Here is a 26953-nt window from a genome sequence, read left to right on the forward strand (position 1 = left end):
TTTTCCTTCTCTTTCACGTTATTCAGAGAATCTACAAGAAATTACATTACAAGGTCAGTAGCCAATGATATGCAATATTTTCAGTCATTAGATACATTTTTCAGGACATGCTCTTTTTTCCCCCAATGTTTTTTCTGGAAGTTACTGTATATTGAGTCTGAATGACGTCAGCAACTTGTATGACAATTCTGAACCACACTTTTTTCTGTATTGATGTGAGAGTCAGCAGTTGTGTGAAGCTCTGATGTTCTCCTTTTTTTTAATGCAATAACTTTATTGAACAATATAAACTTAACAAACATTTTTGGCCTGGTACAAAATAAAATTCTGAACCGATTGAAACTGCAAAAAACGTGTAATGCTTCATCAGTTATATTAATGCATATTCATTTGAAAGTGTTTATAGAATAATACTTTTGCATATAAAACAATTATTTTAGAAAAAAAAGTTGTATTCTACAAAGAGGCCAAGAAAAAGAATGCACAGTATTAATGATTTTAATAGTGCATTTTTAATGATTCAGTCAAGTCATGTAAATATACCAATTCATAAAAGAAGCATTCCTTTAATTAGAGCAGAAGTTATTAATGTTATTTAAAATACACTGAAAAATATACTTTGAAACAATTGAAACATTTTTCACTCAGAATTTTCTAGTAAAAATCACAAATAATTTCAGAGAAACTGCAAGTAACACTGAATTAAATCTGTTTTTTAGTACAAAACTGAAACTTTGGCAAGACCTGTTATTAATCATACTCTTTAGTGTTGGAGGTGCATCTGGTTTTAACTATTGAGTCCTGAGTGAATTTGATTGACAGGCTGTGGTTTCCTGTTTATCTGCTGCAGGGTTGTGTCACAACATGTTGTGAAGATTATAATTGACAAAAATGTTTTGGGTAAATCAACATGAAATGCTCTGCAAGTAGGGGCAGAACACTCATCCAGATTTTTACAGCTGATGATCTTGGTTCCATCTCAGAACAAGGAGCTTTGAGTGCAAAACACCATCACATTCATTTAGTTCTCTAGAAGAGCTTCTCTGGAAATGAGTCCTGGACGTCCCTATGAAGGGCACATTCACCACCCGCACTTCTTTATATACGAGAAATGAACCAAACGTTTATTGAGAGATCTGATTCTGGCCTCCTGATCCAGATAAAACATTTATATCTTAGTCATATTCTTGTTTTGTGTACAGAGTACAGACAGTACCGAACCATTAAATGAAGAAGGAAAACTAAGAGGTTCTTTTATTGAGTCAGGTTTCATAACCTCAAGCCAGATCTGATAATTCTGCTTTTACTGTCCACAATCTTGTTTTCTTGCAATCTTGTAAAATAAAAAGTAACACGTCTGTGTGAACAGAACACATATGCATTGACAAAAAGAACACCACATCCATCACATAGCATTGCTTATGCTTGAATAAAATTTGATAACTCATTTGCGATATGCTTACTTATATGCTTTACTTGATATGTTCCTTTTTTTTGCAGTTTCTTCACATACTAAATCTTTTTTGGAGGTACTGGTACTGAATGACTTCTATTATTTATGATATCTATGATAAATATACAACATTCCAATCTGGTGGCCTCAAATCTGATGCAAATTATATTTGAAAATAGGCCAAATTAGATTGTAAAGGATAAATTATATTTGGACTACTTCCACCAGTGAATGTATCCTCAGGGACATGACCAGTTTGTCAACAAATATTTTCATATTCATATCATAAATCAGATTTATTGTTGTTTTGTTTTTAAATAGTCCCTTCAAGCCAACATTTTCTGATTTGGGAAAAGGTCCTAATATCAATAAATTACACATATTTTGCAGTAAGATTTTTGTATACGTTTGATAAACTAGCTTCATTTAATTTATGTATAGATCTTTGCTCTACTACAGGGTTGTATCTCAGTTTTAGGGGTCTTTTTTTCTCTACTAAGACTTAATGTGGGCTTGCACAAAATAGTAATTGCGGTGGCAGAAAGTTGCATGAGAGAGTTTTCTCTTCTCTGGCTGTGTATTATTGAAATGATTAAAGCAGGTGCTGTGCGAGAGTGCTGACGGCCCAGGATGTTTCTGAATGGTAACGAGATGAATGGGAGGTTCCGTCACTCTCTTCCTGTCTGTCCCAGATACTTCCAAACTTTCACTGCGTTGCTGTGAGGCACAGATTAAGAGCGCTTCCCCCTTCGCTCTCTTTCTCACCACATCTTCTCTCGCTCCATCCTGCCATCCTAAATACCTGAATACTGATAGAAACGATGCTTTTTACAGAATTTTGGACTTAGCATGAAAAGTGCTGTGTAGACTAAACTGAATGTGAACGGAAGGATGTGCTGCAGCAGGTCTGGCCATACGGAAGAAATAACACATGAACTAATACAGACGGACAGTTTTAATTGTGCTTTTGGATCTGAAATGTAGCACAGTGGGATTCAAATAGTGTTGATTCAACATCCAGACATACGTTTTGTGAACGGCTTCTAAATGTCTCAACGTTTTCTGTTCCGTTAACTCTCAGCAGCCAATAATTCAACACAAAAAACCACTGTGGTCTGGTCATCACTACCCGTGTTTATCATTTAAGTGAACCCGCATTTACTGTTGGATCGTGAATCATGTCTTCATTTATCTGGAATTGTTTTGTTGATGGTTTATAATGCCTGTCACTCAACCATGTTGGCGTCTGCATTTTGTTTTCCCATGCATACCATTACATCTATCTTCCAAACAATCTCCTCTCAACTACAATGTATTAGTGTTTTTTTCTTATGTTGAGCATGAATTTCACAATTAAAAGTTTAAATTTTGCATTATTATTTTAAGGGTCTTTAACCCCTGTGAGAGACGTTACACCTTCTTCGTAAGTTGAATATGGAAGGCGGTCTGGCACAAGCTAGATATTTTACTTTATATAGTGATAAATATGGATATTTTTCTTAAACAAACATATCGCTTCGCTTCAGAAGACCTTTATTAACCCCCTGGAGTCGTGTGGAGTATGTTTATGATGGATGGGTGCACTTTTTTGGAGCTTCAAACTCATGAGCCCCATTCACTGACATTGTAAAGCTTGGAAACATAAGGATATTTGTGACCATGGACCACAAAACCAGGCATAAGGGTAAAGTTTTTTGAAATTGAGATTTATACATAATCTGAAAAATGAATAAAATCTGGAAATCTAAGGGGGCAAAAAAAAAATTGCCTTTAAAATTGTACAAATTAAGTCTTTTTTTTTTTACAAAAAATTTACTAAATGTCTTCATGGAACATGATCTTTACTTAATATCTTTACTTTACTTTGGCATAAAAGAAAAAAGTATATAATTTTGACCCATACAAAGTCTTTTTGGCTTTTGCCACAAATATACCTGTGCAACTTATGACTGGTTTTGTGGTCCAGGGTCACATGTATTAATATAACTCTGATTGTCTTCATCAAAAAGAAGAATGTCATATAGGATGTGTTGAGCGTGAGTAAATCACGGAGTCATTTTCATTTTAAAGTGAATTAATCCTTTAAGGACACCTAATATAAAGTGTGACCATTATTTTTTTTTCACGTATTTGACAGGGAAATAATTCAAATAAATTAAATGCAATTATGTAATTAAATGTATTTTAATATATTAAACATTATTTTTAAATAAAGAAATTCTAAAATAAAATAATCTAATAACTATTGCATATTTTGTGTAATCTCAATCATGACACCTCTCTGAATAATTTCTACAGTTCCCATAGCAGATCTAGGCAGGTGGAGCTGGGGAGGTGGAGGTTTTGAGAGGACTAGCCTACAACAAAACACTGAACCAGACTATTTACATTTTGAGCAAGTAATCTATCAGCCTGCACAATCTAGAGTTTCATGACTGAACTAGAATATCATTTGTCTGTGTTCTCAGCAGTATTATTCTATTTAGATGGACAGTGTGCCTTACATCTGGGAAATACTGATATTATTTAGCCAATTGACGGAATAATGGGACACACCTGATGAAACTGGGATGTCTGGTCTCCCATCCCGGCGTTAAACCATTAACTCCATTATACGATTGAGAAAGCATTAATGTCTTTTCATATAGTTGCACTGGTCATGTCAGACTTAATGAAAATGAATGAAATGGACTTTTGTATAATAAATGCTTCTTTATTGTGTAACCCACTATAGCGCTTTGTGATCCTGTGGTATTCTTTTGAAATGGGCTTCCGAGAAACAGGATAGGTAGCCACACGCTTCACATTGACTTGCCATGCCTCCGTGTTTGCTTAGCCCTCAAGTCACCTCCCTACTTCTGGTAATACTGGTTCTAGCTTTCAGTGAGTTGTCAGAGGTCTGGAATAATGTACACAAGTGTTTGTGTCCCAGTGAATGGAGTTCAAGCTTGTTTGATCTCAGTGTTTTGGTGCAGGTGAGGGGGACAGTAGCGTGAGAGGAGGAAAGTGTCTGAAGGTAAGAGTGCCTGTCTAATGCAGTTCATAAAATTGTCATTTTATTGGCTTGTACTGCTTGCTATAATAACAATGTATAGGTTTATTGTGTATTTTAGTTTCTTTTATAGTGAAAGTATGCTATAACAGTGTAACTGGAATTTTGACAGCGGACAAGCACATGGTGATTATACAGATGCCGAAAGAATGTAAAAGGTCATACAAAAAATGTTTGGAAGCTAACATATAGAAATCATTTACATGTTTCAACATGCAAATCACATGTTCATGCGCATACATACTGTATGTGTGTGTGCATTTCAACATCTCTGCGCCTCAGGAGAAATGCTGTTAAAGTTTGGAGCTACACGCAGGATGCGTAACTGATTTGCTTTTACATTTGAATAACAATATCTGCAAAGTCTGCTAATTAGTTTTTGATTTGTTTGCATTTGTGTTTATACAGTAGCCTCAGAGGTATTTGAATGTGTAAGCAACACTTTAGTTTACAAAATGTTTGTATCTGCAAACAAATTATGCAAACAAGTGATGCTGACTTCCCTTTTCTCAGCTATTTTTATTTATTTTACTGTTATCCAAGATGATTTTTAGTGGATGTATGAAATCAGTTTACACATACAGTGTTTCAAATATTAAAAAGTAAATTGAACATGATCCACTAATTATTCTCAATCAAAAAGTAAAAAAATTATTCTTAAACTTTTAAACGTTAAAACTTTTCTTAAACATTAGGTCTACTTTTAGTATTTAAACCCTACTGTATAATAATTCCTAATTTGTGAATTGTTTTGATTGAAAAGTGTGCTTATCTCTCTTTAAAATAAAAAAAGCACTTGGTTCGGTATTTTGCAATTCTTACACTACTATTCAAAAGTTTGGTGTCTGTATGGTTTATTACAAAATAAATTAATACTTTTATTAAACATGGATGCATTAAATTGATCAAAAGTGACAGTAAAGAAGTCTATAATGTTACAAAATATTTCTTAACTATCAAGCAGAACAACTGTTTTCAACATTGATAATAATATTAATGTTTCTTAAGCATCAAATCATCATATTAGAAGGATTTCTTAAGGATCCTGTGACACTGAAAATTCAGTTTTACCATGACAAGAATAAAGTACATCCTAAATATATATTCAAATAATAATAAGTTCAGCCTGGCTGAGAATAAATAGCCTCAGAGGTATTTGAATGTGTAAGCAACATGTATAAATGTAGAATTTACAAAATGTGTGTATCTGCAAACAAATTATGCAAACAAATGATACTGACTTCCCTTTTTTCAGCTATTTTTATTTCTTTTACTGTTATCCAATATTATTTTTAGAGGATGTATGAAATCAGTTTACGCAGGTGTTTCAAATATTAAATATGAAATTGAACATGATCCATTAATTATTTTTGTCTTCATCTTAAACAGTAGGTCTATTTTTAGTATTTAAACCCTATAATACATTTTGTGAATTGTTTTGATAGAAAAGTGTGCTTATCTTTCTTTAAAATAAAAAAGCTCCCTTCTGGAGCCTCTAGTGGCCAGTCGAGGAATTGCAGTTTAAGTCACTTCTGTTTTTGCTTCAAGAGAAACTGGGGGAGGTTGCCGCTTGGTTGTAACTAGGGATGTGACGCTTAGGAAATATGCCAGACTGGACACGCACCTTGAATGACTGTGAGGCCGTGAATGAATGACAGTGCAGCCGTAAATGTGTGCGGACTGTGCGGCCGTGAATGAATGACAGTGTGGCCGTGCTCATTTTACTTTCGGTATAGATTTAGCGATCTTCCGCGATCATCTGGTCTGTCAGCTCTTCGCTCTCATGATGAATGAATTCTGACTCCTACTGCGTTTGTGCTGTGACTCTCATTCGGCGTACACTGTATTGAGCAGATTTAGCACGTTCAGTTTTTAATTGTAGTCTCCTCTAACTGAACTAAATGATTTTATTACTATAAAAATCAATATGACATTGTGGGTGGTGCCGCTGTGGGCAAGTGATGTAACCGGTGTTTTGCCTGAACACCGGTAACACCGGCAACTCCGACTATCGCAGCAAACCTGATTGTAACTTGTCCAAAAGCCTCAAACTTTTCACACGCAAAAGCAGCCAACATGACGAATCCCGTATAATTGGTTTCATATGTGGCAGGTGTAAGTCTTACGCAAGTCCATCAGTGGGTCGACATACCTGCTTCTGTAATTACAGGTGCCTTTATGTTGTGGCTTCCACCATGAATGAATTTTTCTGTGTCTGATTATTAGTTGTCTTTCCATGCTGCTTGGATTGTCTTCGCTTCCTCTCTAAAAAAATGTTAAAGCTTTGTTGGTGTAGTCTATATATTTTGACGATGTCGTAAAAGCTCCGGTACAAAGAAAAAGAGTTATGTTCGTGAATCATGAGTTAATAAGCATGTTTGCTGTAGACAAAGGTCAAAAGGCAGCTATCGCAGCAGGATGGCCTTTGTTTGCAGGGACACTGCCGTGCTAGGAACATGTTAAAGTTGAAAAGTCTTTGGAATTCAGAGACATTGTCCTGGCACAATATTGCTGGCCACTTAATAAGAGACATGTCTTAATTCATGTACTTATATGACCCATTATTTCAAGCTAAGTCTTGAACATCTGCATATCTTTAAAGGATGTCATGTACGAGACAAAACGGTTTGAGGTTGATCTTACAGTCTATCTATCTATCTATCTATCTATCTATCTATCTATCTATCTATCTATCTATCTATCTATCTATCTATCTATCTATCTATCTATCTATCTATCTATCTATCTATCTATCTATCTATCTATCTATCTATCTATCTATCTATCTATCTATCTATCTATCTATCTATCTATCTATCTATCTATCTATCTATCTATCTATCTATCTATCTATCTATCTATCTATCTATCTATCTATCTATCTATCTATCTATCTATCTATCTATCTATCTATCTATCTATCTATCTATCTATCTATCTATCTATCTATCTATCATTTCATTTTTTCTAAGATTAATTGGACCCACTTTATATTAGGTGGCATTAACTACTATGTACTAACATATGAATTAATGATTTGATACAGTGCACTTATTTTGTACATACATGTTTTACATTTTTAAAATTACCTGCATGTAATTACATCTGTAATTAATTTCTGTAGTTATATTAATTATACTGTTGACACTTCCCTTACAACTAACCCTACCCTTAAACTTACCCATACCACCACACCATCCATTTCTTGTTTTTTTTTACAGACAGTCAGTGTTTATTATTTGTGTGAGGATTTTTCAGTGACTCTTTCTGCAAGTTACATCAAAACGCTAGTGAATCTTTATGTGTAAGTTATTTGAATCGTTTACTCAACCATTTGAAAAACAAAAAAACAACAACTGAATCACTCAGGAACGAAACACTACTACTGTGAGTTACAATAGTTCTGCTGTAGGCCCAAACACAAACACTACAGCCTGAGACATATAAGAGCGCAACCCGTTCTCACACCCAAGGCGTCAAAGTCCGAAGCATGGTCAAGTGCTTTCCGCGTCACAATAAAGACGCTAAAGACACCCCTAGGCGTAACTATATCGACGCGCTGATGCTCCATTGATTTCAATGAGAAACCTTTGGCGTCATACACAGACACATTGGGCATGGAAACGTTATCGTCATGATGATCATATATTGGGTTATGATTTTGCCATTATGACATGTTGGAGTATGATTCTCAATTTAATCAGCCAGCATTATTTTATTTACGCTATCTAGACACGTTTTTTATCTATCTATTTTATCTAAGCTATCCATCCCTAAACCTACCCATTTGTGTGTTATATAAAACACAGATATAACAGGCAGATACGACTGCATGCACAATTTATTCAAAAAGGAAAAATATTCCAAGTGTTCCTAGGCCAAGCGATTGATTTGTGTGAAGGAAATCCACAAAAGCGATCAGCGTCTCCATCCGCAGAAGATCATGAACACATTCAATTTCAAATATTGCCGCCCATTACGTCCGTTTTCATAGTGAAACTGCATTGGCTCTCGTATGTCTCGTGACCAATTGCGTCATTATTTCAGCTTTGATTGTAAAATGTCATTGGCTCTTGTGTGTCTTGTGACTGATCGCGTCATGCTAAAGAGGCGTGTGTATTATTTGAATGAGATATGAATGAGTGCGTTAACGGAGCTGCGGGATCATCATCTCAGCGATTAAAACATTAAGATCAACTCTGTTCTTTACATGAAGACATCGTGTGACTTCAGAAGACTTGGAATGCAACATGAGTTAATACTTTTATACTGTTTTTGGTCAGTTTTTGCAATAAATACATGTGACTGTCCTTGTATTTGCCTGTTACGTGTTTTATATTGTTTAGAAGTGGGTAGGTTTAGGGTAGGAGTTGGGTTAGCTGCTCCAAAATATAAAAGTAACCTTTAAATATGAATAAAATATGGATAAAATCCTGTCTGCTTTTACAAATGCAAAGAACGCATTGGGTAAACAACTGAAATGAATGGAGCACCCAGCACGTCAACATAGTGACGCCTAGGGGTGCCTTTAGCGTCTTTATTGTGACGCGGAAAGCACTTGACCATGCTTCGGATTTTGACGCCTTGGGTGTTAGAATGGGTTGAAGAGTGGACAATATCATCACACTTTTAGAACAGCTTCTATCCAGCAGCAGTGAGACAAATGGCTTATTCATAGAAATAGGTATACGTAGTATAAACTAACTCTAAGGGAAATGTAGTACAATTCCAATGTATGTGTACACATTTTCTTTGTGCTCTACAAATGGCAAATAAAACTCTTACTTTGCTTTGTTTTGAATTTGCCGCAAGTAACTGGCAATATCTAAAACATACAGTAAGTTACTCAATATTAACTCATATGAAAGCAATATCACACAATTGTTTCCGCTTGTTACTACAATACCTTTTGCTGTCATTGCTAGTTATATGGTGCAATTTTCAATGTAATGTTTACATTGTGGTGTACACCTTATATGTAAAGTTTAGGATTATATATAAAGTTTGTGTCCATTGTGTACAATTTGCTTGCTTTGTGTGTACAGTTCACAGTCCGGGATCTTGTTTTGATAAGTAAGTGAGTGTGTCCTTTTTCTTTATTTGTACTTTCGACATGCCATATGGTGGTAGAAAGCATTAAGTACAAATAGGCGGGTCAAACAGACCACAAAATGACACAAAGCACACAAAACAAGCATTATACTTCATGAAAATGAACATAAAAATAGCCTTATGATTGTGACTTTCAACACATGCTGTTTTATCAACAAGAAATCGTTTTGTCCCAGCAGGTTGCAATCGGCATGCATCTGCCGACCCTATAATACAGCATTAGGAATTAAGACAATAGTCTCCATTATACTAAGAGGATTTTCACTGTTGACACACTGCATACTATCACAAATCAAAGCAGTTTCCTTCTTGACTACTTGTCAAACCACTCCTGTTTATTATAGGAAGATAAAATGATTCCAAGGTTTGTTTTCATCTCAGTGTCAAAGTCTCTTCAGACTGCTGTGTTTTCTTGTCAAGGTTGTTCTGATGCGTTGATTTGTGTAGGCAGGGACTCCAGCACTTTCCAGACCATTCTTTAATGGTTTGTGAATGGCACGGTGGATCAGGCTTTATTTGAATCTTTGTCAAAGGTTTAGCAAGCCTTGTATCCCGGTGAGAGGCTTTACCGACATATGTCTCTTCACTGAATCCCCTTTAGTGCTTTACTGGAGTGCCGGGGCATGTTTTCGGACTCTCTCTCTCTCTCTCTCTCTCTTTCTGTGGGTGTGTGTGTGTGTGTGTGTGTGTGTGAAGGAATTTGAGGGACATGCTGAGAGTTTGGATGCTCAGTCTGAATGCAGTTTAATACTATCACTGCTACCTCTGGGAATTACTGTCTTGACTGCATGTGTGTGAGTGTGACTCCTACGTAAGTACAGAGTCTCCTTGTTACGTTTAGCTGGCTATTTGTTTAATGGATTAAAGTGTGCAGTTGTGTGGTGACAGTGAAGCAAATGAGAAAGGTGTAACCGTAAGCCTCAGCAGTTTTCCTCTGATGTTAGTCAAGGATATATTTTTCTATATCCAGCCTCTGGGATTAATGGATGAAGTATCATGTGCTTCAGTGAGTTTGTCTTACTCAGGCTCATTGTTTGAGTAACTTGCTGCGCATGTTTGTAATTTGTTCATTCGAAATAGATCTGCAAATAATTACAGTATGATTTGATAGATGTATTCGCTAAGTGCTATTGCAGATGGTAGCTTTAAATTATCAGAAGTTTTCTCCATGTTATCTTAAGAAGCATCAGGCACTTGTTAGGGTCTGCAGAGGTCACCAGACTACATCTCTTTAAGCTAGAGATTTGCAGGTCAAAGGTTTGCTATTGACAAGCTACAGATTGCCACAGGGCGTTTTGTCCTTACATATATTGTGTATGTTACAATAGATTTCCTTTTATTGAAGATTTATATGTCACAATTTGTGTAAAAAAGACATAATAAAATAAGAAGAAATATTAAGGCAAATGCAAATAAATATGAAGAGTTCAGATGCAAAAGCCTCTAAGTCCATCTGACGTTTTAAAATAAGCATTTTTGTCAGGCTTCTGTGTATAGGTTTCTACCTAAGTACCTGTACTTCTGATTGGGCTGAGGCTGGAATTTTGTGGGTTTCAAGTGAAAGTATTTTATGAACGTATACTATGTGCAGAGAACATTCACTCAGTATCTCAGTATCAGTATTTTTGACCAAAGTGGCTTTTAGAGGCTTTTGTATCGAACTCTTCATATATAAAATGCTGTTATTTTTAACTTTTTGTTCATCCAAAAAATGTATAAAAAATACTGTATCATGGTTTCCACAGAACACTACATTGGTAACAATAACGCATATTAGTATGATTTCTGAAGGATCATGTGACACTGATAAATGCTGCCTTGATGAGAATAATTTATATATATATATATAAAAAAACAAAAAACAAACCAAAGTAAAAATATGCATGGTATTATAATGTTATACTAAAACTAACATTAAAACAATGGGGGGAAAAACCTTAAGATAACCTGTAGAAAGAAAAAATAATAATCTTAAACACACTGAATAATGTAAGTGGATTTTTTGTTTTGTGTTTTGTAATTGCGCCTTTGAACGATTACATAATTGTGGCTTCCATAATTGTAATCACAATTACAAATTCGACTAATTGTGCAGCCCTTTTTTGAATGGTAGTGCACATATTCAAAATAACTAACATCGTTAACATCTTTGAGCTGTCATTTAATAACTTCACAAATGAGTCTCCATGGGGATTGCCGCAGTCAACAAATCCACTCCCTGGTATGGTATAGGGTTTCTGAAAATATATGGGATTTCAGGGTTCATAGCTCATATAGCTGCCGAAATATGCAACATTTAAAACATTTTTAAAACTATTTTTAAAACCACAACTTTTTTTTTTTAAATGGGACTGCCTATAGTATTTTATTAGTTTTTATTTCATAAATATTCAACTAAGCTTATAAGAGCCTTTTCAGTTTTATATAGTTTCATTTGGACCTTTTTGTACTGAACTGCTATGATTCTGAGGACACATTTTCCCATTTTTGTAAAATCTCGCAGTGCAGGGCATCACTGTTGTCAGTGCATATAGTGTGCTGATTCCTCGAGTCCATCTGTGTTTTGATTGCTCAAGAGTTTCTCTGCATGACACAAGGGAAGACCTCCAAATTATGAGCCAGGGGCAAAAGTAAGAGAATCTATCACCTCTGGCCACTCCTGGATAAGGAGAGTTAATCTGGGTCGATGCTGGTAATTTGTGGAGGCGGCTTGACTCTGTGCATCTTGTGAGTGTGAACGTTTGTGTGTGGAATGAGCCTGCGGCACGAGCGTGCTCGCGGTTCATCAGCCTTCACGGAGACATGAAGGCAAACAACACACACGAGTCAGTGAAATAAACAACATGAAATTCTTTTCTCAGCTGATGTCTTTCATTTGAACCTTGCAAACTTTGTGTCTTGACTTTGCACATGCTGAAAATTTCACATTTTCTGAAGCTTTTTTAACGTTAACTTTTGTCCTTTTAAACCTTTTATACTATATTTAAGAGAAGTTCAGTGCCAGAACCATATTCAGTGTCAGTGTAAATAAGTAAAAAGTAATAACATTTTCAATACATGTGAGCAGGGCCTAAAACTAACTTTTCGCCACATCTGCCAATGGTAGGGGAAAATAATACTTACCAGCCACAAATCATATTGATCCTTATTAAAGCTTCAAAAGTTATTTAGTCAAGAGCAATTAGTGATTGTTGTTTGTCTTTTGTTGTTTGATTAAAATTAAAAACACAGACAGCAGCAGGAATATTACGCTGCTGTCTCTTTAAGACCCAATGCACGGATCCAATATACTGTTACACGTGTGTTTTTTCTTAACTGTTTACGTTCACTTAAGACATAACTGACTATTTTCACGAGGATACTTGCCAAGATGGGCCGTTTGATATACTCATTTTGTTTGAATATGTCTGTTCAATCGCAAGAAGACGTGAAGCAGAGCTCAGTTCAGTATTTGCACACTGAGACACGTCTGAGACACGCGAGAAGCGAATTGAGTCCCTTTTACATCTTGTGCTTTCGTGACGATGCATCACCGTCCAGTCATTTATCCCGAGTGTCGTTCACGTTTGTTCATGTTCTCACAGCAGAATTCATAAAAATGTTATGAATGAAAAAAACAAAATGTTTGGCGAATGAAACCGTTTTATATACTCGCCAATGCAGATTTTTATTCGCATTTGGAGCTTGGCAAACTTTAATTTTAGGCCCTGCATGTGAGTGTATAGGGGTGTGTGATATAAAAAAAATAATAAAAAAATCTCGATAATTAGGCAATATTTTGTGTGTTTTTGAGCTGGTAACTTGACATGTTGAGGCATGTCGTGGACAGCGGACTTTTCATTTCAGATGACTTGTCAATTTTCATATTCTTCATGTTTTATGTGCAGTGGTTGGTTTACAGCAGTGACAGAAATTAATTTTCCATTAAGGATTTTTATCCCCGATTTTTATCAATAAATTCAGTTACAATAATAGGCACTATAGGGCTGTTACAGATCAGCATCAACAAAATATAATTATTTTTTTTTTTCACGGAAGAAGTGGCACATAAACCCCAACTCGCTTCTGACCAATGTAATCAATCTCTAGATTTTCCCCCTCTTTTGGAAAGTCGTGGAAACATTATATTTTCTGTAATTTCCCGTTCACCGGGAATATTCAGTGGCAAGCCCCTGTATTGAGTGAGTCAGTTATGAGTCATTCATTTAGCTGATTCTATCAAAATGTTGATTCATTCAGGAACGAAGCAAGTCTGCACTTGACATTTTCCAACCTGATTTAACCATATCTTGTCATAAAAAGGTCAAATGTTGTGATATTTTAAGACACTTATTAACCCTGACATCCTGCATATGACTTTTTTGGTAGCACCACGTGATTTTGAGGACAAATATTTTAACCACTTCAGCTCTGCAGCATATTTAGAATTTTTTAGAAAATTAGGCATATCTGAATTTAAAAGAGCGCCCTACTCACATACATTGGTGTAAATTGATAAAAAGGGTCTCATTTTACAGAAAACACTCAAAATTTTAACACAGTTGTGGAATATTGCATATATGATATTGTATTTATTTACAATTTTATGATAAACATATATAAAAAGTCATATTTTGATTTATTTTTTAATTAATTTGTTATTTGAAAATCTATAATTTTTAATCTGTTTGGTCTATGTCCCTCCAGAAAGTTTCTGTTGATTCCACTAGGTGTCAGTAAAATAATTTTATTGATATATCCTTCCAAAAAAAAGTTATTGAGATGAATCTGTCCAAACTATCTAATAACTCCTACTCATCTGCATTCCAAAAAAAAGTTATTGAGATTAATCTGTCCAAACTATCTAATAACTCCTACTCATCTGCATTGATTTAAACCTGCCACTGGGAAATCGAAAAGAAGGCTCTGCCTCCTCGACTTTGTAAAGGGAGATCTCAGGCTCTGATTGGTCTAGAAGCACGATCGACATGTCTATGGCCCTGTCCCAAATGGCACCCTAAACCCTCACGGTCTTCCTCTGAGTACCAACTTTCACGACGTAATGCCACTTTGACTGCCGGGAAGAAGTACGCTGCGTAACCTGCACCAGTGCGGGCTCGAAGGCGAAGCTGAAGTGGTTTTAAAACTATTATTACCATTGAAGCGGTTTTGTTAAAATATTATACTTTTTTTCTTAGAGAAAATTATAAAAAGCCCAAAAATATCAAAATTGGTTTTACAACTTGCTCAGCATACGTATAAGAAGTCACTGTATGCATGATTTACTTGTTTAATGCATTTTTAAATCAATACCATAAAAGAAGCATCACATCATTGACCTAGTTCCTGGATTTTATTGCAGGCTGTGTTGATGATATGTATCAATATAATTACGCTTTGGAGGTGAACATTTTTTGAAAAGCATCTCACCTGCTATATTTTCAGCATATTGTAAAACACTTCAAGCGAACAGCTCCTCAAATCTCCTCTCAGTTTCGCTGTAGAAGGATTTATGACAATTTGTTCTCTGTTCTGACTCTTGTAGTCTTTTATGTCTCTATAGATCTTTTCCTTGGAGGAGTCAGTGAAGAGCTCTTGCTAAAAGAACAACTTTCCAAGGGTGTTTTCAGCATTTCCTTCACCTTTGTCCTTATATCTGCTGGCTGGAATGAGGGGGCTCAGGAGCCTTAGTGTCGGGCTCCTGTCGGCCTTCTTCTCCACTACCTTTGGTCTTTATTTCCCTCCTCACAGTAAGTACCAGGAAAGTTAAATTACTTTCGTACTTTTGTTCTTATCAGTGCAACAGTTCAACTTGAGGCTATGGTCATTATTCAACACTATTACATGTTATTATCCAATAAACTCTTCCAGAAAGAAGCTTCCTTTTAGCATAAATGACCATCTCAACAGCTCTTTTATCCTTTGACCTGTTTCCTGTAGTGGAGCAGCTGCCGACCATCACTACTCAGACCTCGGGCTCTCTCATTGCCTTGCCATATGATGAGAACATCCTGTTCAAGTGTGAAGCCAAAGGCAACCCAAGACCTACGTAAGTGAGATGCCCTGCACTTAAAGGGTTAATTCCCCCCAAAATGGAAATTATGTCATCAATTACTTACCCTCGTGTTGTTCCAAAACCATGCGACTTTCGTTCATCTTAGAAACAACAAATGACATCATATTTCTGTCCATCGATTGAAATACTTTTCACCCAAAACCAGTGACACCTGGCCATACATTTAGGTACGGCAGATTCTGGGTCTTAGATTCTGGCGCTAGTTTATGATAAACATTTTGTAAGCTTAATATCCTAATCACTGAACACATCAGACACACTTTTGGCAGAATTCCAATGTCCATGCGTTATTCAACCTGAGGGTGGCGCTCTAAAACTGCGACGCCGCGTCACGCGATAAAAGGTATCTTTTCCAAGTTAATTCGTGTTTTTGTCCTAACCAGCCGCAACAGTGACACGCCATGATTCTATTTTAGAAACGGTTTCTAAACACACGAAACATGGTAATGATAATCTCAGGTAATATTTATGTATTTAATTTTAAAAAAAGCAAGTAATATGACTTTGAATATAATTTAGTGCTCCCAGCTTTGTAACATAGTTATACTAAAAGCAACAACGGATAATTCAACTCAGATCTTGAAATTAAAGGTGCAATGTGTAGTATTTATGAGGATCTATTAACAGAAATGCAGTATAATATACATAACTATGTTTTCAGTGGTGTATAAAGACCTTACATAATGAACCGTTATGTTTTTATTATCTTAGAATGAGCCATTTCTATCTACATACACCGCGGATCCCCTTACAGTGAAATCGCCATTTTGTGGCATCATGTTTCTACAGTAGCCCTAAACGGACAAACTTCTCTAAAGAACGCTAGTCACTCTCTGCTGTCTCAGACGACGACATTTTTGTCCTGTTTCGGCCACTGTAGCTTCTCTGTGCTTCGAAAGGGAGGGGTGAGCGGTGGGCGATTGCAATTCACAACCTCACCACTAGATTGCGCTAAAATTTAAACAGTGCACCTTTGTTGTTCGATTGTTGTAGTAACTCAGTATGTATTTTTAGTAACGTTTATGGTGTAGCCTAATATTTGTGAATTTGATTATGTACTACTTATCCATTTCCTTGCGAGTACGTTAAGATTAATCTCTGGTGAGGTTATTCATATATTAATATATGAATACTTGCCACACGCTGTTCTGATTGGCTGTAGTTTTTGATTGATTCGTAGCATCTCGTAGTCGCGTTGCATCTGGTGTGGACAGATAAGTTGCTTGTCGCTGGAATCTTATCACGTCGCGTGTAGTTAGGACACGGTGTAATGATGACTGACAGACTTTAGTACACACGATAAACACATAGAATGGCATCTAATGGTGTGTTCACATCGGACATTCTGCGGCGCGATTCGCGCAAATGGAAAAATCTGAACCTTGGCGGATATTCGCGCCGTGTTAACCAATCAGGAGCTTGCTCTAGAAATGACAACAATGAGGAGAAAATCTGGTTTTTATTAATCATATGAATATGTGGTTCAGACAAGTGTGCATATGATTATCACTTTGATAACATTAAATGACATGAAACCCAGTCTCTTTTTGTTTATGTATGATCAATAATACAAAAGTATAAGTTAAAGGTATAAGAAGCTATACATGAAATAAAGCAAACAATTCAGTCAAACATTCAAAGTCAATGCTAGTAGGCTACAACGGTAACGTAAAGTATTATTTTTATTTTAAAAATAAAAAAGTAATGAAACTTCACTTTGCCGTCAGGCTAAATGATTTGCCATAGGGCTGGGCGATATGGAGCAAAAAATATATCTCGATATATTTTGCTATATCTCGATATACGATATATATCTCGATATCTTTACAGGAAAAATAACCCCCCAAAAACTACTGCAAAAACAAATGTGCCAAATACCACAGTCTTTTTTTTTTTATTGAAGTGCAAAGAGGTAGGCAGTTCATGTAGGAACAAAGTAGGGATGCAACAATACAGTAAGTCCACAGTTCAATACATACCTCGGTTTTTTTTACCACGGTTTTCGGTTCGGTTCTGATGGCTAGTCGCATCAGATTTTTGCTATTCTATTCTTAGCTGAACATCAAGAGCTTAAGGAGGAAAAAATAAAAAATTTTTATTGCAATACTCTTTCTTTATTTTACTTAAAAGACTTGAAAACCTTACTTAAACTTAAAACTTTACTTTTAAAAAACCTTGTACACATTCCTAGTGTACTGTATAATATAAAATAAATATATATATTTATAAAGATTTACACTGGCAGCTCAGAGCAGTACAGCAGCATTTAAGTATGAAATTGAATTAATAAATGTAAAAATAAAACACTACATAGACTTCCCTATAAAATATACATTGATTCTTATTAAAGCTACTGTATTAGTTTTTCAGTCAGGAGCCGTGAGTGATTTTGTCTTTTCCTTTAGTGGTTAATAAAATAACAAAAGACATAGTTCACTCAAAAATGAAAATTCTGTCATTCATTACTCGCGCTCAAGTTGTTTTAAACCTGAATAAAGTTCTTTCTTCTGTTGGACATAACATATATTTTGAAGAATATTGGAAACCAAACAGTTGCTGGTCCCCATTGTAGGAAATAATAATATGAATGCCAATCGCTACCATCAGCTGTCTGTGTTCAACAGAAGAAATTAATACAGGTTTGGAACAACATTAGAGTGAGTAAATAATGACATCATTTTAGAGTGAACTGTCCCTTTAAGGACAAGCGGCAGCATGTTCACTATAGGCTGCCCTGCTGTCAATTTAAGACTTTCACTCATCTAATATACAAACACACGCCGATTTTACTTTCACTTTAGACATAACCGACTGTGTTTATGTTAACCAGTAATCAAGATTTAGTCCAGTAACACTTGTTTGACAGGCTTTTAGTGCGCGCGCTCGGGAAAGCACATGGTGCCCTACGCGCAAGGCTTTAAAGCTACACTGTGTAACTTTTTTAGTCTATTCTTAGCTAAAAACACTTAGTTCTTTCAAAAATATATGTGCTCATTAATGTATATTTACTTCTTTCAAGTAATAAAGTATTCTCGTAAGTTTATAATATGCCATTGAAAATACATAAGGTAATGGGATCTAACGGTGGTCGCCATGTTGCCCCTCCATCTTGAAAGTACATTAGCCAAAGAGGGACATACCCGTAAATTCAAGCTTCGCCTTTCGCGTTTTAACCGGTTTTAATACTCGATGGCACTGTACAAAATTCTCTGCCTCGCGCATGTGCACGTCAACTTGTTCAGACTTGTCTGGTGCATGTGCAGAGAGTTTTCATCTCAGCAGCGTCCAGTAACAGAGTTATACGGAGTTTTACTGGCTTGTTTATTCCTCAAAAGTCTGTTTTTCCCTGTGTGGTATTTCTGTGTGTTAATAACTCCGTAAGTAATCATAGTTATTGTCATTGTAGATGTGTTTCAGAGTGTGTCATCGCGTAATTCAGTTGATGTCACCTCAGAAGTATTTTTGTGTCAACATACAGTAGCCTAATGCTCACCTATTTGAATAATCATTCAGTTATTTTGTTATCAACAATGTTTATTCGTTTATAGAAAATATTTGCTTGCTGTATGTTGATGGAAATATGTATCAGGTCTGATCGGCATATTAACAATTGTTATACAGAGCGCACTGCAGTGCTAACGTTAAAGCGGCGCACACACTTTTGTAACCCGACACCGCTTGTTAGCAGCAGCAGCGGCAGCTCCGCTCCTTTTAATGCAGTTGCATTTAGCGCCTATATATGGTACAATAAGCTCTGGTTTACGGTTACATTATACAAATGTAACTTATAAGTATAGTTATACAGTTCTTAACTGTGTATGTATATTTACCATCCGTATTTGTTCTCTCACAGAAACCACATTTATGTACATATCCACGCAAACCTGTTTATGCCTTGCAATTGGATGACTGAATAAACATTACTATCATCAAAGTTCACTCTGGATTTGCTGCAGTTCTTTCTAGCCGAGTAATTAGGCCAGTTGAGTTCCAACCATCCCACTGCGCACAGAATATCCCACAGGCACCGTGTCGAATGTGGACGAGGTCGAACTGGAAGCCATGTTAATCTTGGACTAAATCGGCCACCGTAGGAGTTGAAACGAAATCTGAATTGAGAGGAAAAGAAACTAAAATTCACTGGATGGTCATATACCTTTTCACCACTAGATGGGGGAAAATATCACACAGTGTAGCTTTAAAACGCATGCAAATAATGAATTTTCATTAAAAAATAAAACAACTCAAATCAAGGGCATAGTAAGTAACCTTCTCCAGCAAGCAAGCCGCTCTCTCGCCGTAGTGTACAGTCGCGGGAGTTCTTGTCTCGCAAAGTAATGCTGCCTTGGTAAACTGTATCTTGGATCAAGTGTTTGAGAACCAACTTTCGGCATTCATGGCAGTAGACATCTGTCTGCTGTTCGTCCGACGCCTTAAAACCGAAGTATCTCCATATAATGGAGCCAGTTGTTTTTAAGACGAGTTCTGCAGCCTCCGAGCTGGTTGCGGACGCCGCCATGACAACACGCGAGGGGAGGGGGAACAAAAGCAAGGAGGCGGGGGGCGAGCGAGCGGGCGCGAGCACAGCCCAGAGAAGGCAAACAAGCAAAGTGGCGGATTCAGAATTAAATATAAACAATATATCGATATATACGATATGTCAAAATCCATATCGTGTTTAAAAAATATCTCGATATATTTTAAATATCGAGATATCGCCCACCCCTAATTTGCCAGGGAACAAATTATAGATCCATGAGACCAAAGATCGCCTGTTACATATACACAAGATGAATTATAGCTTGAGACACCACAGAGACATCAGAGCCAGCGGCAAATGTCTGAAGGACTAGCCGAGGAAAGGCTGCTCTCGCCGTGGTTAATGAGCACTGAGTGCCGCTGATCGCCTGGATCTCACAACTCCGAAAACACCATATAAAATGTTCAAATAGGCTTTAAACAACTACATTATTGCCTGAAAAAGTCTTAAAACTACGTTTTGTCACACATTAACAGTATTTTTACAAAAAAGACGTGTAAACACAGCCCATGTCAGCCATTTCTCAACAAGATGAACCGCCTGGCAGAAGCCCCTCCCATGACGCGAATTTGCGCCTGTTGTGAAGTGAATGTCACGCGCGAATGAAGCGAATGTCACACGCGAATGAAGCGAGTAAACTCAAAATGTTCAAGCCCCCAGCTACGCACGATTAGTGCGATTTAATCGCGTCATTCGCTTCCGGTGTGAACGCACCATTAGAATTGCCTTAATGTATTTATTGCGTCCAAATGTTGTTGAAGACGGTTGCAAATTAGGAATTCCAGTGAGGAATCAAAGGCCACGTTCACACAGCAGCAGAATACGGTTGTCAGTCCTGTATTTGAGTCCTTAATACGTTTACGTTCACACAGAATACGGTTATTTACGGCAGTGACAACCACATTCTATGACCGAACTCACAACTATAAAGGATACGAGGTTACATAGGGGTGAAAATAACCGGGGGCAGCCAGAAATCTGCCCATATGGCTCTCTATGAACCGTGCTGCAGTTAAATTTTTCAACACAGATTTACAGTGGAATTTTATGGGGTGCTGTAGAGCTGGGGAGGGCTCAGAGACCAGCGGCCCCACTTAGTATCATGAATACATGCCTGCCGAATCCATGCGCTGCATTTTAATATATCCTTAAAATAGTCTAGAAAATCCAAAAATATTTGTTGCAGAATGCTGAGCACATTTATAATTTATCATTAATTCAGTGTAGGTCTATGTTTGGATGAATATTTAGAGCCCCACCTGCCCATACAGACGGGCCGAAGCTGCCCAAAACTCTGACGCTTCAAAATGAAATAAAATAAAATAAATCCACATGGATACCTCATTGGTTCTTGCAGAAGCTCAAACGTGATGGTGTGACACGCAAGGATGAATTCCATTGGTTCTGGCGTGTCAAGCAAACATGCTTGAGTTTCCATTTACCAAATGAGTGCACACTATGCACGTTCACTGATCAATGTTTATATGTGAATAAAAACCTAAAACGACATAAGAGAGAGTAAATGATGACAGAATTTTCATTTTTGGGTGAACTATCCCTTTAAGGATGTCAGTGCAGACAGCTAAACTTAAAATTGTGCAATTTCTTTGTGCAAAATGTGAGGTGAAAATTAGGTGTTTTTCTCTCACTGTAAATGTAATTTTTTTGTTATTAATTATTCTTTTGTTATTATTATTAATGTATTCTTCACAAATGTAGGGAAACTTAATTAAACAGAAAGGAGGTACAAAGAAAAAGAGTCGAAACAGGAAACTTTTTAATATGACACAAGAAATGCATAAACTATAAGACATTTTCTTTAATTTTGAGGAAACAAACTCCTTTTTTTTTGTCCATGTCTAATAGGTGGAATTAAAGTATTAGTGTTGCTGAAAGTGGCCTGTTGTGTGATTTTAATTAAACAGGTACCGCTGGACAAGAGATGGGATGGATTTTGACCCACATAAAGACCCTCGGCTCGTTAAAGAAGAAAGTAGCGGGACTTTTGTAATACCGAACAATAAAGATAAAGTGAAATACCAAGGAAAGTACAGATGTTATGCCTCAAACAAGCTCGGAACGGCTATATCAGAGGAAGCAGAATTTACTGTGCCTAGTAAGTCACTGCACATAAATATCCCGTCTCACACATTATCTTGGCTGCTTATCATGAAATGAGTGATAGAATTCTATTATTTAGAATTTCCTCAGATCTGTTCCAGGAAATTTGCATATTACGTTTGTTGCCTTGGGCACATCAAGCATGATGTTGCTGAACTTGTTTTTACTCTTAATCCTTTCTTTCTGCCAGTTTCAATAGAAGGTTACCTTGCATTTTGGTAAGTGACTGAATTGAAATGCAATTTATTTGTTTTTGTGCTTGCTGACAGTGGTACCCAAGTTTCCCAAAGAGAAGACACAGCCAGTGGTGGTCACAGAGGGTGAATCAGTGGTTTTGGAGTGTAACCCGCCAAAAGGGATTCCACCTTGGCAGTTGTACTGGATGACCAATGGTAATTCAAGATACTATAAATCAGTTTCCTGCGCATCAAGGTAGTCAAACAGAGGAACCCAAGAGGATAATTTTGTATGCACTTACCTGTGAACTTTTTGTTAGTTTGAATATTCTTCAAATCTCAGCTGTTACAGCAAACATTATTGTTTCTGATATGTCAATCACCACATTGGCCACAGAATAAACGGAGGCAGACATAAACCTGTCAGGCATAACATTATGACCACCTTCCTAATACTGTGTTGGTCCCCCAGCCCTGACCCGTCAAGGCATGGTCTCCACTAGACCCCTGAAGGTGTGCTGTGGTCTCTGGCACCAAGATGTTAGCAGCTGCGGCTATGCAGCCCCATAAGCAACAAACTGCGATGCACTGTGTATTCTGACACCTTTCTATCAGAACCAGCATTAACTTCTTGAGCAGTTTGAGCTACAGTAGCTCGTCTGTTTGATCAGACCACACAGGCCAGCCTTCGCTCCCCACGTGCATCAATGAGCCTTGGCCGCCCATGACCCTGTCGCCGGTTCACCACTGTTTCTTCCTTGGACCACTTTTGACAGATACTGACACTGCAGACCGGGAACACCCCACAAGAGCTGCAGTTTTGGAGATGCTCTGAGCCAGTCGTCTAGCCATCACAATTTGGCCATCACAAACTCGCTCAAATCCTTACCCTTGGTCATTTTTCCTGCCTCTAACACATCAACTTTGAGGACAAAATGTTCACTTGCTGCCTAATATATCCCACCCACTAACAGGTGCCGAGATGAAGAGATAGTCAGTGTTATTCATGTCACCTGTCAGTACCCATAATGTTATGCCTGACCGGTGTATGTTTCAACCAACTGTATATACAGTAACTAGCATTTTATTGGCGCCAGACTGGAGTTCTTAAATGCCTACACTAATAATAGGCTTTTGATGATAAGAAACATGTTTACATTTGACATGTTGCAAATGGTGAAGAATGCTGATGATTAATACTTACTGTAAGCATGAGATATGTGACATTTGAAGAATTTCATCTTTTCAGTCAAGCCAGTAAAAGAGTAGATCGGTCGATCTCAACTGGTCGCAGCTGAATGCAGAACAAAATCATGATATATGTAAACAAATATGTCATTAATAACTAACCATTAAAATGTATTTCAATTATCACAATCTGATGCTTCAGATATGCTTCACATTTAGTTTCTAAATGTGTCTTTACATTTTTCTCTTACTTTTTGTCTTGGTTTCCAATTCAAATATCTAAACATCCTTAAACAAGAGAAATTCACTTGTGAAGGGGAAAAAATATATTAGATTTCAGAGTAATCTATTGAATTTAATCAGGTTTTTGGCTTAGTGGTGGTAAGAAAAATACATTTTAATTATCTCTTTAAATAAGTTTTTCCCCACATTTGGAATATATATCCATAAATGTTTAATTTGCAGTGTTATTATTGTACGTGTCTTCATTTCTTGAGCTGAAGAGGTGGCTTAATCATATTGAGCCACCTTCATTTGATGTGAGGTACAAGAATATCTGAGCATTCAAAGCTCTACCCATGATGCCTGTTATCTGCTGTGCAGTCTGTCAGATGGGACTATTTCTGAGCGGTTCATGTTAATCTAACAATCCTCTCTGTATTGTTCTCAGATCTTCGGCACATTGAGCAGAATGAGAGGGTGTCCATGGGCCTCAATGGGAATCTGTACTTCTCTAATACACTGGTGTCAGACAGCCATGATGACTACTGCTGTTTCGCCTCCTTTACCAGGATACGCACAATTGTTCAGAAACCCCGCATGGTCCTGAGGGTCAAGCCAAGTACGTGCCAAGAATCTCTGTAGGGAGTACAAGTAACATGATACGGTTTAAAGAAAATTAAATAGAAAAGAGTTTTATACTAGTGTGTGTATGCACTACCATTCAAAGGTTTGGGGTCGGTAAGATTTTTTTAATGTCTTAATGCTCACCATGCAAGGCTGCATTTGCTTAATCAAAAATACAGTAAAAACTGTGAAATATTATTACAAATTAAAATAACTCAATAAAAATAACTAATTGAAAATATTTTAAAATGTATTTTATTCCTGTGAAGAAAATTAGATTTTTTTTTTGCATCATTACTCCAGTCTTCGGTGTCACATGATCCTTCAGAAATCATTCTGATATGATGATATAATGCTCAAGAAACATTTCTTATTGTTATCAATGAAATCAGATTGATATTTTAGTGGAAAATACATATTTTCATAATCAACTAATCAGTCTTTAGAAAGACCTGTTATGCTGGTTTTAGGTCTTGTTGAGTGACGTAGGACATATTTTTGCTTTCATATTTTTGCTTTTACAGCTAGATGAAGCAAGATTTTTTAAGATTTGAAGTGTTTTTAAAATTATTTTTAGTTTGGCATGCCGTCATGAAAATGCAATGAAAATTTTATTAAAATGCTAAACTAAGCATACATATATTAACAATACTTATTTTTAATTGACACTCAGTAATTGTCTCCCAGAGCATATTCACACTTGGCTCATTTGGAGCGTTTGTTTCGGTACCTGGTACGCTTTCTCCCTTAGTTTGGTTTGTTAAACATAAATGAACGCAGCCATAGCGCTCGGATCCGCGCCAAAACATTTGCTCTGAGATAGCCTGAACGAGGTGTATATATCAATATAATTTATTAGTCAGAGCAGGAATGGCGGCTACATTCGTATACGTGTTTGTGTGTGTCTTGACAGCCACAGATAAAGCCACAATAAAATTTGTCAATCCAACTGCATGGATGACGCAGAGGAAACTCTGACCAACAAGAGGACAGAATAACATTTCTACAATTTCAAGCAGCCAATGCTTTACATGCAGGCTTCTAGCCAAAGGCTAATTTGCAGCCCCAGTCCCTGTTTCAGAACAAAGCAAACAATCTACAAAAGTGTATTGATGATGGTTGTATAGTTCCAAAAGCAATGCTCAAATGGCTGTAGTGGCGATTCAATAAAGTGGATGCAATTTATAGATGCACTTGGTTTTAGTGTATTGTCAGCATGCTGTGCTTTAGCATGCTAATACATAAGAGTAATTGTTGGACAAACACTTGCATCTCGGTCTTAACCCCCTTTAATGTCAACATGTACCCTGTTTACGTTCTTAAACTTGACATACTTCCCCTACCTGTTAATCACTTAATTTCCACTTTTCGAATATGTTCTGAATTTTTATTTAAAAATAAATGCAACTCCGAGCTGATATGCAATGGGAAAAAGGAGAAAAAAGGCAGATTCAAACTCAGTCGCGTCAAAAGCTAATGCCACCTTCCTTGCTCTCCACACCACTGATTTCTGATGGATAAAATAATGTTCTGACCTACATTTGTTTTCCAATTATCCTAGTTCACTGAGAAACATAAACGTTAATACAATATGTTTAGCACAGTTACAAATATTCTAATATATTCTAATCAGTTGTTGGATGACCACTCTGACCGATCCTTACTTTGTATTGTACATGCACACATGTTTCTGTGGGTTCGTGTGCTATTTATTACCATTTAAATGTGCTGGAAATGCAAAAAAATTAATAAATAAAATGCTTTATTTAATTTTTTTATAGTAAATTCAAACCAAGAGGATGATGACATCATCAGTGGTAAGTCACATATAAGAAGATCAAATATTTAGTCAAATGTGCTGTGTATGAAATATGCAAAAACGTTAATTTATCTCTCATTTTTGAGGGCTTTTCTTTATGCCGCAAGAAGTTTAAGATAAAGCTTTGCCAGGCTTCAGCACTTGCTAGTTTGTCAGCTATTTTTATAGTCCAGATTGTGTGTTCTAGAGTTTGAGATATGTGCTTTTCTTAGAATATCTGATTGTCACTTTGCAAAATATAATGACATGTTTTTCTGAGAATATATCTTGAATTATATTTATTTCCCCAACCTCTTTGGCCCACTTTTCTTATTCAGACGTAAAGGTAGGTTTCTATTTTTGAATCCACGTCAAGTCCATTTACCATAATTTGTCCCCATTCAGTTCAGAAGAGGAAGCCGAACATTTTGGTGCCCTCAAGTCATTCAACAACATACCTAAAAAAAGGAGAAGAGCTGGAGCTGGAGTGTATCGCGGAAGGACTGTGAGTTCTCTTCTTCATGACCACTTAGGGCTTACAAACACACCACAGCAGCAAATCATTTCCACTGACAGAAAGAGTGACAGCATTTTTTACACATTTTTTTTTAA

At 36.6% G+C, this 26953-nt stretch overlaps 1 protein-coding gene across 1 annotated transcript in view; it reads left to right on the top strand.

Annotated features, from left to right (window-relative positions):
- The first annotated feature begins 4227 nt into the window (after positions 1–4227).
- chl1a (cell adhesion molecule L1-like a) overlaps positions 4228–26953 on the top strand; it is a 65325-nt gene continuing 42599 nt past the window's right edge. Inside the window, exons 1-8 of the mRNA XM_079803224.1 lie at positions 4228–4469; positions 15160–15346; positions 15537–15645; positions 22138–22328; positions 22603–22725; positions 24368–24538; positions 26325–26360; positions 26747–26846. Of these exons, the coding sequence (XP_079659350.1) occupies positions 15265–15346; positions 15537–15645; positions 22138–22328; positions 22603–22725; positions 24368–24538; positions 26325–26360; positions 26747–26846 (812 nt within the window). The 5' untranslated portion in view covers positions 4228–4469; positions 15160–15264. The remainder of the gene's footprint in view (positions 4470–15159; positions 15347–15536; positions 15646–22137; positions 22329–22602; positions 22726–24367; positions 24539–26324; positions 26361–26746; positions 26847–26953) is intronic.

Source organism: Gobio gobio, assembly GCF_949357685.1.
Source record: "Gobio gobio genome assembly, chromosome: 21".
Classification (NCBI taxonomy): Eukaryota; Metazoa; Chordata; class Actinopteri; order Cypriniformes; family Gobionidae; genus Gobio; species Gobio gobio.